We start from the raw sequence: 20,600 nt of genomic DNA, 5'->3' as shown, positions 1-20,600 counted from the left end.
CCTCACTGACTCTCTTCAAGAGGAATCTTGATGAGTGGATGGGAGATCGTAGGTTTACCCTGGGTATCACTTCTGTGTCACTGTTAGACAGAGGCACAGTATACTAATCTCAAAAAAGGGCATAGCAAAATTAATTTAAAATGGGTGGCGAAAGCCAAACACACTCTGGCTAGGCTTATAAATGCCCTGGGGCAGATAGCCTAGTGTGAACCTATGAACCTATATACATATATATATATATATATATATATATATATACATATACATATATATATATATATATATATATATATATATATATATATATATATATATATATATATATATATATATATATATACATATATATATATATATACATATATATAAACATATATATATATATACATATATATAAACATATATATATATATACATATATATAAACACACATATATATATATATATATATATATATATATATATATATATATATATACATACATATATTTATACACATACACATATATATATATATATATATATATATATATATATATATATATATATATATATAGGTGAAAAACCGTGACCTGCTTCATTCACTAGTGCAACTATATACAATATGTCATTAAAAAGTGCTGTAGATTTACAGGCACACAAAGACTGGACTAAAATGGACTGTAAATTAAATAACGGTATCATTTTTAAAAGTAAGGCATTTATGACTATAATAACCATTGTAAAGTGAGAGTACAGCACTTCAGGACAGTGGGTAAAACATTTATTACCAACTCTTTATATCACGTACCACTGTATCATGTACGTAACACAACAGCTTGAATGGTTGTGCAGATAATTATGTTAACAAATGCCTGAACAAATCAATTTCAGATACATGAGTAACATATTACAAAATAACCTTTAAGCACACATAACAGTATACGTTCCTGTATCTTAGCTTAAGAACATTTCCACATTTCTTCATCACTACTCAGACCTCAACAGAAATTACTAAGACATTGACAACAGGTTTCTCTCAAGCTCTTCTCAACAATAACCAGTAAATTACATGTAATAAATCAGCTTTAAAATAGGGCCAGTACCAAAAAGGTATAACAGATGCTGTATGCATTTCTTACAATTTATTTGTCTTTAAGACATTTGGAATAAAGCATTCACTTTACTTACTTTTATAGCTACAGTTCCCTTCTCATGATGGTTTTGCTTGTATTTAAATTCTTTCACTTTGGAATCTAGGGACGTTAAAGCTGTTTTGATCTTGTCCTGTTGATTGAACAAAACATAACAAAATCAAAACCATAATTAAACCACATGAACAACAAAGCCATGAGTTGCAGAAGTACTTTGATGACCTTCCATTACAAGGACAGTGTAAAACACCAAGATGGCTACTATACCCATCACCAATGTCTGTAAAGTGCCAGGACAGGTATACAGACACTGCTATGAACTTTAAGACCCATTAGTGTAGTGCTAGGTAAGCAAAACTATAATTCACTTTATGAGCAATAAGGATTAAATTAGTAGAACGTTTAATTGAATCTTTAAATGAGAGGGAAGGCATAAAGTCTTATAAAGGGAGTGGTCTCTATCAGGAAACTAAAATAAAATGCAGAAAAATACTGGAAAACAACTGCAAACAGAGTTTAGTTATTAATAGCTGTCCTATTCAGAAAGGGGATTAGGCTGTGGGTAGTCCCTCATCACACACAGGTACACCAGGTGGCCCACTTCCCTACCTAGTGGGTTAAGCCAGAAATTTTAGGAAAATATTGGGCGGTACAGTGCTTAATGTTGTCAACTCACAGCTCCAATTCGATTCTTGGCTGGGGGGCCTTCTGTGTAGAGTCTGCATGTCCTCCCTGCATCTGCGTGGATTTTCACAGAGTACTCCAGTTTCCTGCCACATTCCAAAGACATGCATTTGGAACATCTCTCCCTGGGCCTCTTCTGAAAATAGGCTCTGTCCTAGTCGGACTTTCCTGGTCAAGAAATGTTAAACAATAAATAAATTAAAAAAATAAAATAAAATAAAATATCAACTTCCTCCCGCACCCCTAAAACTCTCCTATCTTAAATAAGCTTTTCCAAGTCAAGGAAAGCCATTTCAATTTATTTTATTCACAATAAATGTTTGGAAAATGTATTTCTGTGCATTATAGACTACCCTAACCCCAAAACCCAGTATCTTCCTTGGGTGTATATTTTCCCTAAATGCTGGGGGGTTTTTTGTACTTTACCAACCCCATCAATGCATTTCTGCCATGTTCCCCATTCCATACTTTTGTAGTCCAGTTCTGGTTATGAGGCAAAGCAGAAGGCACCAAGGCAATATTTAGTTTTGAGGGATAAAACAAACACAAATAAATCTGAAAGAATGTCCTAAAACAGACAGCACTGGCTGATTACTGGTTAAAAGAATTTCCAGTGGTCACTAAAAGAAACTGCATGAAAAGATTAAGGAGGCAAAGAAACAAACCAGCTAAAAGCAACGTAGGAAAGGAGTCTTGTAAACCAGGGAGACTGGCAGAGGAGACAACTGCCTGTTATGGAATACATTCTGGTAGTTCCACTCTACAATACAGAATATGAATAAAACACAGGAGGCTACAACAAAGATCATCATAACCTCTGTGCAATAACAAGAAGGAAAGATACTTAAAACAACCAGATTACACAGCCTGCATTCAAGAATATATACTGTGTTTGTGCTGGATCAGAAGGCTGTCAGTACTTTCTACACACCAGGTATATAGATTCATGTTCTAGTACTGACCCTGCATTGCAATTTGGGGGGGTCATGTACTTCTGAAGGGTCATCCTTTAGAGTAAATATGAAATCAAGGTCCCATCTATATGGGCTGAGGGTAATCTAGGTGGATGTTAAACAGCCTGAAGGCCATAAGAATTTTTGTTTAGATATTTACACATTTAACATGTTGTACATATTTCTAACATCATATACATCACTTACAATCTTAACTTCTTTCTCTTAAAACCCTACTGGCCCACTGTTTTTGCTATCACAATTTTACTCGGATTCTTTACTATTCAGTTAATTACATTATTTTAACACCATTCCTTCAATATACACATAAACATGCAAACTGTTTTCTAATTTCTTGCTTTTTCTCTGCATTGTGCATTTTAGACAATACCGAGTCCATATTTATCCCATGTAAATGTTCATACTTAAACACATTCATTACCTTTTCCTAAAAATCTTCAACGATTTTACATTTTGAAAACACATTTAATATTTTCTTCTACATCACAAACAGTACTATTTTTTCTTCAGATTTCTTACTTAGCATGTTCTTTTTTACTCTTTTTTGCCCCTACTCCCTGCTGATCATTCATTCCTTTCTCAGAAAATTGTTCTATCCAAGCCCCATCATCATGAAAAGGATAAGGGGACACTGAACATCATTTAAGGTATGAGTTAGGGATGGTTTGAAATTTTTACAGTTTGACTCCCTGATCCCAGTGCATATATCCCATAAAATGCCAGGATTTGTTGTGTACTGGGTGTGTCAATGACAGCATCTCACTTACTTCTACAGGTGATGTAGCCACCAAGACTGCTCAACCTCCCTGAAAATCAGCAGACACACATAATCACTGATCTTCATCAGAGATTCCACTGCAGGAACAGGCACCCAGGATAAATATAATCTCTCCCTTCATCCCGAAGAGTGGGGAGCTGACAAAACTATACAATGTCTCTTCCCATTCTGAAATGTGTGCTTTTAACTAAATCTATTCTGCTACAAAAAAAAAATCACATTGCTATGCTTGTTTACATTTTTGATGTCTCTGACTTCCAGCTTTTCTTACATGTCTTAATACATCACTAGCCAATAAAACCCATCAATAACACCCTTATATAAGCATTCAGTTCTTGGGCATATTTCTGTATACAACTTTTACAATAACATCTTTTCTTACATTATGATAAATCTACCTTTCTTCTCATATTGTGTTTTATATTATCTCAATACTCTTCACAATTCATACCAGTAATTTACTTATCACTACTACTTTAGCCAACATTATTTTATTCAAGACCCATAATAAATGCAACAATTTCAAATTAACCACTGAATTTAACAACCACAAATTTCTTGTTTCTACCATCACCTCACTCTTAAGAGTTTCTGTTTCTAATACAGTTTTTCCTCAAATGCTTCATATTTTAATTCTATTAAATGATCTTTTGATTACAGTAGAGAGTGGATTATCCAAGCTAATTGGGACCTAGGGTAGTTCAGACAATCAAACTGTTGGGATAATCAAATATATAACTGAACTGGACAAAAACTTCTAAAATCTTGTTTTGTCTGCATGCAGGAATACACTTTTCAACCATTCAAGTGTGATTCCAGTGGACAATAAAGAATATTTTCACATACAAGCTGGCTACAAGCTCAAAAAACATGCTCAAGGGAATATGCATAATGTTTACATATTCAGATGTTATGATTTTTCTTACCCGAAAACTCTGGAAGCTTGGTTTGGATAACTGGTTTCAGATAATCGACTCTCTACTATATCTATTCACCACTTTTTTCTTTACACACCTCACTCCTACTACTAAATGCTTCTGTTTGTGACAAATATGCACCTCCAATTTCAACCTCACTCTTCATTCTTTTCTTTACTTCATGTTAAACTTGCACTTCCTGACTGAATGGCCACCATTTTATTATCTATTGCTTCAATAATTAAAAGTAAGTCAATATAATTTTCATCTAGTGGAGGATGAGCCTCTTCCATGATAATTCATCTAGTTGTTTACAGTTTTTAGTATAATTCTCCAAGGCTGTGTTCTTTACCAAAATAAAGAGTATAGCACTCATACGTCATCTTTGTCAGACTTTTTTATCCAATTCTTGTCTTAAACTATTCATAAATCAAAGCTTTTATCCACACCCTTTCATAAATAGTCTTAAACCCTGTCATAATCTTTTCTCCAACATGATAATTTTCCATGCTTGGTCATGAAAGACAATCAATGCATCAGTTTTGCCATTTGTTCCCTTATAACACTATCTGTACATTATTTTACTGTAATCAACATTCCCTTTGCATTTTTACCTATACCATAAATGCCATCCCCTATTATACTAATTAAATAAACAAATCTCTTTTGCAATATTCACATTAGTATTTATATAGCATCAAATCCAAACTTTATCTGCTTTTATTTCTTCCACACAAAACGTATTACTCCAACTCAAATGGCTTCCTCATTTATTCCATGACTAAATCCTTCATTCACAACCTGCACAACACATTCCTTCTCTTCCTTTCCCATCCTTTTATTATTTATTTATTTATTTAACAGGAAAGTCCAACTTGGAACAAGCCTATTTTCAGCGGAGGCCTGGGGAGAAATACTCTAGACACAGGTCTTTGCAACATGGGAGGAAACCAGAGCACTCAGAGAAAAGTACAGATTTGTACCTACCATAAATGTAGATGTCCGATAGGTATGCAACTGCAGTCCTGACATATGGGTTGTCCTGCCTCAGGCAGCCCTTCGGTCGGCCGGATTCCAAAGTCTGGGTCCGGCGTCGGCTGATGTCGCCCTTTCCCCGACGTCAGAGCGCCTGGGGTATAAAAGCGTCAGCCGACACCATCTTCTTCAGTGTTTCTTGCCCCAGATGCCAGGTGCCCTCTAAGGAAGGCTAAATTTTGAAAATAGAGGAAAAAAATCCAGACAAGTACAACAACATAAAAACAAATACACCATAAAAGATTACCCCAGGTAGCTAAAATGAGGGGTAGAAACCCAAAAGAGTACCACAGACGGGTAGGTGGGAGGGAAAACCTGACTGCAATTGCATACCTATCGGACATCTACATTTATGGTAGGTACAAAACTGTACTATGTCCTTCAAGGATGCAACTGCAGTCCTGACATATGGGTTGAATACCATAGCCAACCTGGGGGTGGTAGGCACTAAGACAAAGATGGTGTAGCTAAAATGCCCTGCAGGACTGCAGAAGCAAACCCTGCACTGGATCTGGAATATAAAGGCAGGTTGTAATGTTTGGAAAATGTATGCACAGAGCTCCATGTAGCAGCTTCTAAAATGTCCTTTGTTGCCACTCCTCTTAAGGCTGTGGAGGTGGCTGTAGCTCTGGTGGAATGTGGCCTGATGTCAGCTGGCACAGTTTTTCCATGAAAGGAGTAGCAGAATCGAATGCAATTTCCAATCCATTTAGAAATTGTCTGTTTGGAAATTGCTTTTCCCTGCAATCCAGCAGCACAAGCTACAAAAAGCTGGTCAGATTTTCTGAAAGACTTTGTTCTGTCCAAGTAGTAGCTCAACTGTCTGTGTATGTCCAAGGTGTGCAGAAGTCTCTCTCCTTTATTTTGAGGATTGGGAAAGAAGGTAGGCAGGTGAATAGCTTGATTCAGGGACACCCTGGTTACCACCTTTGGCATGAATGACGGATTGGTTCTCAAAGAAACTCTGTCCTGATGAAAAATGAGAAATGGTTGTATTGCCATAAGGGCCTGTAGCTCAGAGACTCTTCTTGCTGAGGTTACTGCCAGAAGGAAAGCTGTCTTCCAAGACAGAAATTTCAACTCTGAAGATGCTGCTGGTTCAAAGGGAGGAAGAGTTAATTTTTCCAGCATGAAGTTGAGGTCCCATGCAGGCACTGGTGGTTTCCTTGGAGGGTTGATGTTCTTTATACCTCTTAGAAACTGTCTTAGCAATGGGTGAGAAAATACAGGCGGATCAGTGTTATATTTGGCAGACATTGCTGAAGCATATATTTTTATGGAAGAATATGAAAGGCCATTGTGGAGCATCTCAGCCAAATATTCTAGGATCTGTGGAATGCTCATCACTGATGGGTCTTGACCCTTTTTGCTGTTCCAGATAAGAAATCTCTTCCATTTTGCTAAGTATGTTTTTCTAGTGGAAGGTCTGTGCGCCTCCAGGATGATATCTTTTACCCTTTTGGAAAGTGTATCCTGAGGAATAGTCATGGAATCTTCCAAGCTGTCAGATTCAATGTTTTCAAGCTGGGGTGTAGTGTCCTGTAATTGTGCTGTGTCAGAAGAAGTGGCCTTTGAGGAAGTAGCCACGGACTGGTGTGTGTCAAGCTCCATAGCAGTGGGTACCAGTGTTGTCTTGGCCAGTCTGGAGCTATCAGTATGACTTTCAGTTGCTCTGTCTTGATCTTTAGTAACACCTTGGTCATCACAGGAAGAGGTGGGAAGGCATATAGTGTTAGAGAGTTCCAACTGAAGGAGAGAGCGTCCACTGTCCATGCTTGAGGATGGTATGTCGTTGTGCAAAACTTTTTCAGATGGTGATTGAGGTGGGAGGCAAAAAAATCTATGTCCGGCCTTCCCCATGCTTGAGTTATTTGTAAGAAAATGTCTGGATGTAACATCCATTCGTGTGGATCCATGATGTTTCTGCTTAGGCTGTCCGCCAGAACATTGTCCTTTCCTGGTACAAACTGGGATTGTAGCTCTATTTTCAATTGTAGGGAAATATCCCAGAGATTCATTGCCAGTCTGCAAAGAAGGTAGGAATGGGGACCTCCTTGCTTGTTTATGTACCACATAACTATGGTATTGTCTTTTATTAGTAGATGGCCCTGATGCATGAACTTTTCGAAGGCCTTGATTGCATGTATCACTGCCAGCATTTCTTTTTGGTTGATGTGCAGGTGCTTTTCTTTTTGTGTCCATTGTCCTTGAATGCATCTGCCCTCCATGTGCGCCCCACATCCATGGTCTGAGGCGTCTGTTGTTATGGTTTGACTTGTATGAGGCTTGCTGAAAGGCAGACCTTTGTTTATCTGGCTTGCTTGAGCCCACCACAGGAATTCCTTTTGAAGGCATGGAATGAGTGGGATCAATGCTTCCAGGCTGTGGCTGTGTTGAGACCATAGACTTTTTAGATACCATTGTAGTTTCCTCATATGCAGCCTTGCGTGTGGAATCAGAAGAATGCAAGATGCCATGAAACCCAGGGCCTGCAGGATTTTCCTTGCTGTCATCTGGGTGTGTGTTGCTAATTTTCTGAAGTATTCTGGTAATTGTTTTTGTTTTCCTTTTGTCAGAAACGCCATCTGGGTGTTTGTGTCCAGTGTGGCACCCAGGAAAGGTATTTGTTGGGATGGTACGAGACTTGATTTTTGAATATTGACTGTGTATCCCAAGGCCTGCAGTAGGTGAATGACATAGTCCAAGTTTTTTAACAAGGCTTGTTGGCTGTCCGCTTGTATAAGGCAGTCGTCCAGGTAAGGGTATATTTGTATCCCCTGGAGTCTGCAATGTGCAATTACTGATGCCAGGCATTTCGTGAACAGTAAACACGAAAAAGACTCTGGAATCAAGTGTAAAAACAAACCAAACCAAACACCATACACTTGAAGGAAATAAGGCTCGGCTCGTGGATATATCCAAAACTTTTAATAGTCCACAAAGAGGTCACACTTTAACGCAAAGTCACAAAAAGTACGTTTTCGTTTCACACGACTTCTTCAGAAAGCAGGAATCAGTATACTGCTACAATAGATACATCCTCCTTTTATACTCCTGGTATATTAAATCAATTATACAATGATTCACTTAGACAATTAATTATAATCTAAAATTGGTACAAAACATTAACATTACCAAAAAGACAAACAACCAAAGGAGAGTTGAGACTGTCACATTCATTCATATAAAAGCATCTATTAAATCACCTCAAATAAACTTTCTTAAAAACATTTTTTAAAAACCTTTCATTAAAAATTACATATATATAAATATATATCCTAAAACTTCACTTTTTTAACTGATCAAATTCTAACAAAAGCAATCATGAACACTCTGGGCACAGTAGATAAGCCAAAGGGCAATGCTGAGAATTGATAATGCTCTGAGCCTGCAAGAAATCTGAGGTATCTTCTGCAAATTTGTCTGATTGGGACATGCAGGTATGCCTCCTTGAGGTCCAGAGTTACCGGCCAAGACCCCTTGCCCAGCATGGGAAGGAGTTGCTGTAAAGTCAGCATTTTGAATTTTGGCACAATAAGGTAAGTATTCAGTGCGGACAAGTCCAGAATGGGTCTCCACTGGTTTTCTTTTCTTGGAACAAGGAACAGTCTTGAATAAAATCCTTGGCCTTGTTCTGCAGAAGGAACCTTCTCTATTGCTCTTATTTGAAGTAGGTTTGTTATTTGTTTGAGTGCCTCTGCCCTTTGATTTGGTGGCAGGTTTGGCCTGCCATGTCTTGTTGGTAGTGTATGAAAATGGAATCTGTATCCTTTGTCTATGTCCAGTATCCATTTGTCCTTTGTAATATTGTGCCAATTTTGTGAGAATAAAGATAATTTTCCGCCCAAAGGTGCTTCAAATTGAGCCCTGGATGGCAGAGTCAAAGTCAAGTCATTGAGATTGTCCCTGCGGAGCAGTGGAAGGTCCTGCCCCACCTCTCTGGTTCGGAGGCTGCCATTGGCGTCCTCTGTAGGAGCCTCGAGTTTGCCCTCTGCCTCTGCCATGTCTGTTTTTGCCTCTTTGAAATTTGTCTGTGTCTGGAAAGGCCCAATGCTTAGAAGGCCAATTCCTGCTGAATCTTGGAGGCTGTACCTGGAGGAAATCTTTGACTGTTTGCACTGATTTTGCCTCTTTGAAATTTGTCTGTGTCTGGAAAGGCCCAATGCTTAGAAGGCCAATTCCTGCTGAATCTTGGAGGCTGTACCTGGAGGAAATCTTTGACTGTTTGCACTGATTTTGCCTTTTCCTCTATTTTCTTTAAAACCTCTTGTGCAGTAGCACCAAATAGCTTATGTTTCTCTAGTGGTGCGTCCAAAAGCTTAATTTTCACATGGTCTGGCAATGTTTGTTCCTTTAACCAAGCATGTCTGCGTATGACCGCACCTGTCATTGCTGCTCTACATGAAGCTTCCAATGCATCATATCCACACTGAAGGAAATGGTTGCTAACCTGCTGAGTATTATGAACCAATTCCTGTAACCCCTTTCTATCTAATGGTTCAGGGGAAGCCAAATTCTTTTGCAAGTCATCCAACATGTATTCCTGATACCGAATCATATGAAATTGACAATTTAATGCTCGCATAGAAAGGGTGGAAGATGTATATACTTTCTTGCCCCACCTTTCTAAAGCCCTAGAATCTCTTTCCGAAGGAAGTGGATTCTTAGCAATAGTGGAGGAAACCCCTTTAGGCCCCTGAGAAATAGTTTCAGGGTCAGCAGTATGGCCCTTGTACAGAAATTGATGTGTGTCTGGGACCCTGTAGTACCTGTCTGGCTTGACAGGAGCAGGGGGGAGGGAGTCAGGGCAAACACTAGATTCTAAGTACACATCATCTAAAACATTTAAAACTGGAGGAATAGCTAAGGGTCTATGCTGAGGTAGCTTTAAAAATTCCCTTAACCTTTTCCTAGAATCTGAGTATTCTTGGCCTTGCCATTTGAAGTGTTCCCTCATGGAATGAAGCGTTTCCCCAAAGGAAAACTCCTCTGGAGGAGAAGCAGAGGGAATGGATTCCTCCGCATCAGAATCCTCGTAGGCCAGGAAGGCCTCCTCCTGGTAATCTGAATGTGCAGAATCACCTGAGGCCTCATCGGAGGACTGGGGATCTACCTGCTCAACCCTAGGCCTCTTGACAGAAGGTGGCTGAGAGCCTCTATCTGGATGTGGCTGAGAACCCCTAATTAAAGAAATAAGGTCCTCAGCTAAACTTAAAATTTGAGAACCAGAAGTGGATCCCAGAGAAACAGATCTTGGAGGGAGAGACTTGGCCTGTTTGGCAGCCTTAGCATGTGTGTAGGCCTTAATGGACATAGACACTGGAGGCCTGGCAGCCCCACATGCTGGAGTAGTCTTATCCACTGAAATGGAGTCAGAAATATTCTGGGCTACGGTCTCAGAGGGGAGAACAGAAACCGGCACCGAGCTGGTCTCTGGTATCGAAGTAACCGGTGGCGCGGTGTCGTCTGTCTGTAGCGGTTGTGAAACTGGCTCAGAAGAGACCGAGACACTCGCGGTAGGCCTAAGCGTGGTGTCGGCCGAGACAACGGACCGCGGGTGTCAGTCCTTATCCTTCCGTTTTTTAGGTAAATGTGCTGTCGGAAGCTCCGACGGCATGATATAACAGAAATCTTCCCCAAAATAATCATGTGCAAACTCTGACCGATGCCTAAGAGTGCGTTTATTGAAAGAAACACAAGCTGTACAGGCCGAGACGTTGTGTTCTGGGCCTAGACAGGGTAAGCAGTAAGAGTGGAAATCCTTATGAGGTATTTGTTTCCCACAAGTTAAACAATTATTAACTTTTACAGTTTTATCTGACATCGGCTGAGGCAAGAAAAGGTCCCCAACGGGGTACTTAGCTTTTTTGAAGACTTCAGTAGCTGAAAACACAGGAGCTGGCCGACCGGCACTTGCGAACTGCTTCTGCTTCGGGCGCCGCGCAGCAAGAAAGACTGAAGAAGATGGCGTCGGCTGACGCTTTTATACCCCAGGCGCTCTGACATCGGGGAAAGGGCGACATCAGCCGATGCCGGACCTAGACTTTGGAATCCGGCCGACCAAAGGGCTGCCTGAGGCAGGACAACCCATATGTCAGGACTGCAGTTGCATCCTTGAAGGACATCCCACATGAACACAGGGAGGACATGTGGACTCTGCACAAAAGGCCCCAGCCAAGAATTGAACCAGAGAACCTCTCGCTGTGAGGTGACAAACTGCTGTACCACTGCACCGTCCATGGGAATACCCAATGGAAATACTCAATACTATTTAACTACTCTCTCTTGCTTATTTAATATTTTATCCATGTATGAAACTGTTTCTTTTTGCAGCTCTAGTCTTTTTACTAATTCAAGTTTAATGCCACACTTCATTTTTACCGTTTATTCATTTTTCAGCATACATCTTTCCCCCGCATTTATAATGCAAGATCGGTTATTTTTTACACTTTTCCTTCCCCTATGCTATATTTTCCAGTTCTTTTACTTTAAACTCATCACATTTAACTTTCTGTATGAAAAAGGTGTAACCACCACTTCCTTTTCAGAAAAGGAATTTTTGTCTACATATTTAAAAAAAAATGTGATGATTTATTAGGTGTATTATTTTTTCTTTACAGAGTTCACAATTTCCTTTTTCTTAAACAGCCTAAATGCCTCTGTTCTATGAACTGGTCAAACTCTTCTACCAATATCTTGCTTATTTTCTCTCCTCAAGTTATTCCTTTTCTACTTCCATACACACACAAATATTTTCCACCCTTTCATACAGGTGTCATAAAAAGACACCACATTAATATGTTCGTTCTAGAACTGCTCTCTCTCTCTTTGTTAAATCTCCTTTCTCCAGAAGTGGCCTCAAATGTCAGACTATCAGAATATACAGCTAATTTTATTTCACCCGACCTGTTTCAATTCTGCTTCAAACTTGTTCTCCATCTGTCTGTCTCATGCGATTAGTCACATTTTAACAATTCCTTACATTTAACATCATCTAAAGCTTTATTAGCTTTCTTTTACAGTTTTTTTTACAGTTAAAATTTCAGAGTATTACTGTATCTGTGCTTACTACTCCATAGTAGCATTTCGTTAATCATTCCAATCTCTCGGTTAAAACAATCGACATTACAAGCGTTTGGCACAGCCTGAAATCCATTATGTATCTTCTCCTCACTCTCCCTATTATCACATCCACTTATAAAATGTCAGTTTTTTATTAACTTCACTGTTACTTCATAAAATTCATCAAATTCAAAGTAACTCCCTTCCCCATAACCTCTGAAACTGATCCCTTTATATATGGTTTAAAAATAAAATATCTAATAAAAATAAAATATCCTCTTCAATGTTCTTACACCCACCCAGTACCACCAGTGCCTTAGCACTGGTCACACTAAAACTGGAGCACAAACTTTTAACTTTTTGTCTTAGTAACTGTTACATTTTCATCTTCCTCTTCCTCCCAAAGTCCTCTTTTCTCAACAGTCCTTTTCCTGTCTTCTAGAACATCTTTAAAACTTTCATTAGTCTCATAATAATCTAATCATACAAAATATATTTTAATTTAATTAACAGTTATTATATACCATGAGTAGGCTTGTGCAATGTTTCAGTGTCTTTTCATGTACAATTTACATTTAGTTTTGGATTATCTACAATATTACCAGTTTCAACAGTTTACCTAACAAATATTCTTGTCTTACTGCCAGCAGTTCTAGTGATGGCATATTTCTATGTTTAGCCATCACCGTGTTTTAAATTTAAAAATGCATCATTCAAAAAACTTCCATATCGCAGTTACAGTCTTGTCACTGTAATCCACTAATTACTTCCAAAATAACTAGCTACATAACTAGCAATTAACAACCGTCATTCACCTTTAGAGTCAACTCTAACACAGGCTAACACAAGTAGTCTCAATGATGCCACCACAATAGAAGGGAGAAGAAACATACTACAGTAATCTGCCATAACACATTCTGGAATGCACATAATATCCAAGATACTTTATTTACTGGGAGTTTTAGTTCAGTCACACTTCCAAAGGTGCTAAATAAATTTCAGACTAATAAAATTAATCACTAAATCCACTTTTATTCCTGGTAAGTTTAAATTTCCTCTTATAATTCAGTTATAAACATTAATAGAATATATGAAACTATATGAAACTCAGCAACTGATGATGTTAATCTATAAATCTAGCTATGAAATGCATAAAGATTTAATACTTGAATGTTATCCATAGGCCTCAGTGGTGCAGTGGATAGTATTGTCGCCTCACAGCAAGAGGTTCTCCTGTCAGATTCTCGTCTGGAGCGCCTTCTGTGTGGAGTCTGCATGTCCTCCCGTGGTCAAGTGACGTATAAATCATGGAAAAATGTATACACAAACAACTACTTAACCATCTCCTTCATAATAACCTACTGGCTAAGACTCAACATGGATTTAGACCTTCCCATAGTACTACCACAGCTTTACGCTCCTTTACCAACACCATCAACTATAACCGTAACAATAATAAACTTACATCTTCTCTATTCATAGACCTATCAAAAGCCTTTGATATGGTTAATCATACACTTCTCCTGCACACACTTAAATCTCTTGCACTGGATCCTCCTCCTTAACCTGGTTTACTTCTTATCTAGGAAACCGTCACCAGGCAGTACTCTGGAAAAATTCACTATCTGCTCTCCTTCCTATCTCATTAGGAGTACCCCAAGGATCTATCCTAGGCCCACTTCTATTTTCCATCTTTATTAATGACCTCCAATCAGCTATCCCTAACACTACCTGCATACAATATGCAGACGATTCCACTATAATTTGTACTGCTTCCTCACAAACAGAACTCCAGTCTCTTACACAAAAAGCCTTTTTAACTGTTGAACAGTGGTTCTCTGACCGCTGTCTACTCCTTAACCCTAAGAAAACCAAATTGTTACTATTTTCACCTACCCGAAGATCTACTTCTATAAACTTCTCTATTAACTCTACTAATAACACTCAAATTTCTCGTGACCCCTCAACAAAACTTCTAGGTGTTACTATTGACAATAATCTAAATTACGATTGTCACATCAACAACACAATACAAGCAGTTAATAAAAAGATTGGATCCCTTTACAGAATCAAACCCTTTCTTACACCTGAAGCCCAGACCACCTTAGCCCAAACACACCTCATCTCTACCCTTCTATATGCTTCCCCTATTTATACTAATCTCTCTAAAAGTAACCTTAATAAACTTACTACATCTTACCATAATATTGCTCGATTTGCCACAGGATCTCAGTTTAGAACTCACTACTGTCTAAACTTAAAACAACTAGACTGGCTTGAACTTCCTAACAAGCTCATTTATCAACAACTCTTAATAGCTCACAAAATTCTATATCAACCATCTAAAACACCAGTTCTCAGTAACCTCTTGACTCCCTATAACAACCTGAAACAACTACGTTCTTCAGACAAACTCTTAGTTAATAGTACCAAAACTATTAATTCTGCAGGTAATTGCCTTTTTTCTAACTCAGTTGGCAAAATATGGAATAACCTTCCATCTAATATCTCCTCTTTGGCCACTCTTCCACTCTTTAAGAAACAACTGCTAACACATCTTAATAAATTCTGGCTTTGCTCTTGTACCAACCCTGACTAACCTACCTTCTTTATTTCCTCTACCTCAATTCTTCCTTCACTGCTATGAAATCCTGATAAACTTCCTCTAACATAACATCTTCGTAGATATTAATGATCTCACACATGTTGAAAAAAAAACATTTTTATATCTTCTACCATTTTCTCAAATAATGTATTGATACACTGAATGACTAGACACTACCAAATTTCGTATTGTAAGGCGTTAACCATTTACTTAAATATTTTCCTGTTTTGGATATTATTAATTTTTTTTACTCTTACACATGTATTAGCTATACTAACATCTTCTTATCCTTAATTGCTTAAAGCTTTTGTTTTATGTGTATTTGTATTCTCTAAACTTGTTTTAACCTATGGAGCTTTTCTCCCCGGGCCTCCATTGAAAATGGACTTTGATCCAGCTGGACTAGCCCGGTCAACAAATGTAAAATAAATAAATAAATAAATAAAAATAAAGGCATGCAGGTAGGTGTGTGCATGAATGGATGTGCCTTCTTTGAAGGTTGGGCATCAGGCTGGCAACTTGGCACTGTAAAAATCCACTGCCAGTCATTAGCAGACCGGAGTTCCGCTGTGGCAACCCCTAACCAGGAAAAACTGAAAGACATTACTTTTACTTGAATGTTATCCATGATCACAATCATAGGACTAGTGTCAACTTCTGTTATATTATTTCTACAACAAAAAAGGCATTGTTAAGGCTTAAAAAAAGCAACATATGTTTTAGCAATGTAACCATAATTATAACCACATCAAAATTACATATGAAAAGATCCTTTGAAATAAAAACCTTGCTATCCAAACTACATAGATTTATTAAATAGAAGTAATCTAAGTATAATTAGTACACTGATGTCAAAAAATTAGTTTTGTTTTTAGATTCTATTTGTCCCATGCCTTCTGACCATCAAGCCTCCCCCTAATGCACACACACACACAAATGCACATCTACCTGCAATTAATGCATTACCAAGAGGTGGCTTGTTGAGCCAAATACCTGCCCCCAAGGCTGCAGACTACATTAACATCCCTCTTCCAAGGGATCACATCACTCTGTGGTCTGCTCCACAAGGTCCTCTTCCCAAGGATGGGCATGATCAACCTCCCTGCCACTCAATCAGCTGTCTGAATCAACTTAAAATAACATAGGCTATAGTCAGGGCATTCTCTCACTATACCAGTAAGGCTATCATGATTCTGATAATTTATTAAATACCACTTCATTCTGTGCTGTTTAAAAGTGGCATCCACATGAGGTGGAAGCTATGCCCCCCCACCCACCCACCCAAAGTGGCATGCACATGAGCTGGAAGCTCCTGTACTAAAAGTTTTTTTATACCCAAGGGAGGCTGTGTTTGTTTTCTCTGCCTACTGCTATCACACAGTGTGTCTCTTCCCCTCCACAGCCTTTTTCAGACTAACCAGTTTAACTAGTCAGACTTTCTTCCTACAAGGATTAACTGCACTAACAGACTATATTTGATCAGTACAAATTGCTATTTCCATTCATAGCTATAATACTGACCCGAAGCAGTACTGCACTGCTGATTGTTTTTACTGTTTATGTGGTACCAGTGTCTATGTCCTGCCCGGTCCATTTGCTCTCACGTTGCTCAGGCTTACTCCACTCCCCTACCATACCCCCATTCCCACACACCGCCTCTTTCATTACATTTATACTCTCTCCTTGCCGATCCCCATAATCCTCAGCCAGTCATACAGTACCACTTCCTGTTTAACACTTTTTTTCCTGAAAACTACTTCTACACTCCACTCCCCCTTTAAAAAACTACTAGACATTATGGCTCATGGCTCCCTCCATTGCACACACACAGTACTAATAATCAAAACCACCCTACTTTTACTAATTCTACTACAAGCCACTTCAATTCATATCAACCCATTAGCCTCCAAATTCATATCAACCCATTAGCCTCCAAACCTAATTCAATAACCTCCTCCATATACACCACATTTAATTCCTACTCTGACATTAGCCCCAGCCTGTTTAACATTAACTCATTCCACTGCTCTAAAATATATACCCTCCCTACTAACTACAGTTTACAACACATAAGGGATATCTATCACCAAATATTTCATTATTTTAGCTCCAAACTATATCATATTTCACACCAAGTTGTCCTCATCCTCTCAACCCTAGTCCAATCCGCTGACATTCATCCTAATCCAGGCCCCTCTAATACAAATTACCCTATCAATATAATACATCCAAAAGAGACTAAAGCACTACATATTTCCACATTAACCTACAAAGCATTTGTAATAAGACCTTTGAATTACATGCCTGGCTAGCTCACAATAAAATGATATCCTATCTGCCAAAGAAACTTGGTTAAAACCCAACATTACTGACTCCTCCAAACTATAGAATAATAAGGGCTGATAGACATAATAAAAAGGTGGAAGTGTGGCCATCATTTACCCTAATAATTTTAACATAGCACCATTCAGAAACCACATCCCACAGTTCTATAATGCTGAAATCTTAATCTCCTTCTTATCAACAGCTGCAAAAAAATCTGTATTATAGTCTTATACATCCCCCCAGGCAATAACATACCCTTTCTAGAAGAAATATTATCCTGGGCCTCTTGTAATATAAAAAACAAAACAATCATCCTCGGTGATGTCAACATAGATTGGTACAATACTCTCCCAATTCAGCATCATCCCTCATACATTTGTTTCACTACACCCATACCTCTCAACTGTACAGATTTTTACAAAATGTCCAGATTTTGTTTCATATTTTTGGTCAGATCTTCATAAAATTGTGGTTTTATGGCAAATTAGTGGCAAATTATTAAAGACAGGAGTTAGAAAATAATGACAGACATTTGAATTTCAGACTTCAAACCCTTCAGAAAATTCATGCTAATCATACCATACCGCTCAACCTCTTAAAGCAATAAATCTGGACAAAACCATAAATAAAAGTGGGACAAAGGCCCAAAAATAGCAACAATTTTTAAATATTGCTGTTACAAACTTAGAAAATTGACAGAATAACAGGTTTTGCATTAGCAAACATTTTCTGAAGGGTCTGAAGTCTGAAACTCAAATTACTGTCATTATTTTCCAACTTCAGTCTTTAATGATTTGCCACTAATTTGCCAGAAAACCACAATTTTATGAAAAAAATGAACCAAAAATATGAGGCAAAAATCTGGACATTCTACGAAAATCTGTACAGTTGAGAGGTACAATGCTAATGAAAAACCTGTTTTATCAACCTTCTGAGTTTGTAAGAGCAATATTTAAAAAATTGTCCTTATTTTTGGGCCTTTGTCCCCTTTTTATTTATGGCTTTGTCCAGATTTCTTCCTTTAAGAGGTTGAGAGGTATGCGCCCAGCTTATAAACACCCCTAACAGATACAGTAACAAAACCAACGAAGGGACCACCTTAGACTGGATCCTAGTTTCTGACCCCTCCAAATTCTTATCAGCTAGTACTCTCCCTAACTCCATCCACGATCACCTTCCTGCCTACATAATCCATGCTGTTCAGCTATTTCAAAGAACCACGCTATCAAAATAATCAGAAACTTATCTAAATTCAATCCCTCACACATTTCACAGCATCATAAACAGTGTCAGTTGGGACAACCTCAAAACTCTTCCCCTAGACAACACCCTACTTTACTGGAATAACACCTTTCATAGTCTTGCCCTTACCAGAACCAAAAGACCTATGACTAATCATGCCCCCAGGCTATCCAAATCCACTAAGGAAATTATGGTAGCTAGAGACAAAGCAAGGAAGTCATAGCCAAACACAAGAATAATTCTGATTTACTAAAGTACAAACAGCTCTGTAATCAAAAAGAAAAAAAACTATTTCCAAAGACAAAAAGACTGCTGTTACAACCTCCAAAATAATAACAAAAATAACCCTAAATTATTCTGGTCATCTATTAATAATCTCCTAAACACTGGCACAAAACCAAATCCATGCCCACACCCAGACAAAACTCCAGACCAAATAACAAATATTTTTAACTCCTACTTTATAGACACAGTCGCCAACATCACAGCCACTTTCTCCCTACCTCTCTCAAATAATAATTCCCAAACTAACACCTCCCTCCCTCAGCATTCTCATCCTCAGCTCCCTCTTTAGGCCTGTAACACATTAAGCCATCCTGCTTCAGGCTCCCTTTTCCCCTCATCCAACCACAATGACTTGGCTCAAATTAATTCCCTGACAGAATTCAAACTCTGTTCCTTCCCTACTACAACCATCAAAAAACTCTCATGAAACAAAAGCCCAGGTCTAACTGCCAATGGAATACCCACAAAGTACCTCAAAACTGATGATGACTCAGTGGCCTATCCCATCAGCATTCTTATAAATAGATCTATCCATGAATGCAATGTCCCTAGCCTCTAGAAAAAAATTCTTACCCTCCATAAAGGTGGCTCTTCAAATTAAATTTCCAACTTCCATCCCATTGCCATTCTATCTCCCATCTCCAAACTACTAGAAAATTGTATTCAGAGGCAACTACTACATTTCCTTATTAACAATCAAATTCTTTCCCAAACTCAACATGGGTTTATACCAGGACATAATACATCCACTGCTCTATTATCATTCTTACATATAGTGAACAAACCTCGTGATTCTGGGAACACTGACTCAGCTCTATTCCTGGACCTATCTAAAGCTTTTGATACCATCTCCCACACCATCCTCTTATCTCAACTCACCAGCACAGGTCTACCACCCTCCCCCTTAACTGGTTCAAAAGTCACCTTTCAAACAAGGAACAGGCTATCAAATGGCAGAACTCCATATCTCCCTACATTCAAAACCCTACTGGTATTCCACAGGGCTCATTACTAAAACCCATTCTGTTTAATATTTTTTTTTATCAATAACCTCCATCATTCAATTCGGAAGGGGTCCCTAGTTCAATATGCCGACAAGACTACTATAGTTTGCATTGTAAAACAACTCAATCCTATTACAGCTTCTTCTTCTTCTTTCGGCTTTTTCCCGGTTAGGGGACGCCACAGCGGATCATCTGTCTGCTCATGATTGGCAGTGGAGTTTTACAGTGTCGAGTTGCCAACCCGCCGCCCAACCTTCCACAGAAGGCACATACACGCGCACACTCACACCTAGGGCCAATTTAGAGTGTCCAATCCACCTACTGCATGTCTTTGGGATGTGGGAGGAAACCGGAGCACCCGACGGAAACCCACGCAACCACAGGGAGGACATGCAGACTCCGCACAGAAGGCACCCCAGCTGAGAATCCAACCGGAGAACCTCTTGCTGTGAGGTGGCAATGCTAACCACTGCACCACCATGGCCGCCCAACCCAATCTTATTACAGCAAATCACCCAAACTACATTTACTACAGTAGAGACCTGACTCTACAATC

General features: G+C 38.7%; 1 protein-coding gene across 1 annotated transcript in view; it reads right to left on the bottom strand.

The window, feature by feature from the left end:
* LOC122814391 (involucrin-like) overlaps positions 1–13,266 on the bottom strand; it is a 222,502-nt gene extending 209,236 nt beyond the window's left edge. The window contains exons 1-3 of the mRNA XM_044086975.1: positions 13,203–13,266; positions 12,963–13,060; positions 1,171–1,266 (exon numbers count right to left, since the gene is read on the bottom strand). Coding sequence (XP_043942910.1) covers positions 1,171–1,266; positions 12,963–13,060; positions 13,203–13,266 — 258 coding nt within the window. The remainder of the gene's footprint in view (positions 1–1,170; positions 1,267–12,962; positions 13,061–13,202) is intronic.
* Positions 13,267–20,600: the final 7,334 nt, after the last annotated feature.

This window comes from Protopterus annectens, chromosome 10.part0 (genome assembly GCF_019279795.1).
Source record: "Protopterus annectens isolate FY-2018-M chromosome 10.part0, PAN1.0, whole genome shotgun sequence".
Taxonomy (NCBI): domain Eukaryota; kingdom Metazoa; phylum Chordata; order Ceratodontiformes; family Protopteridae; genus Protopterus; species Protopterus annectens.
The sequence above is the reverse complement of the archived record's forward strand: the minus strand, read 5'-3'. Positions and strand labels throughout refer to the sequence as shown.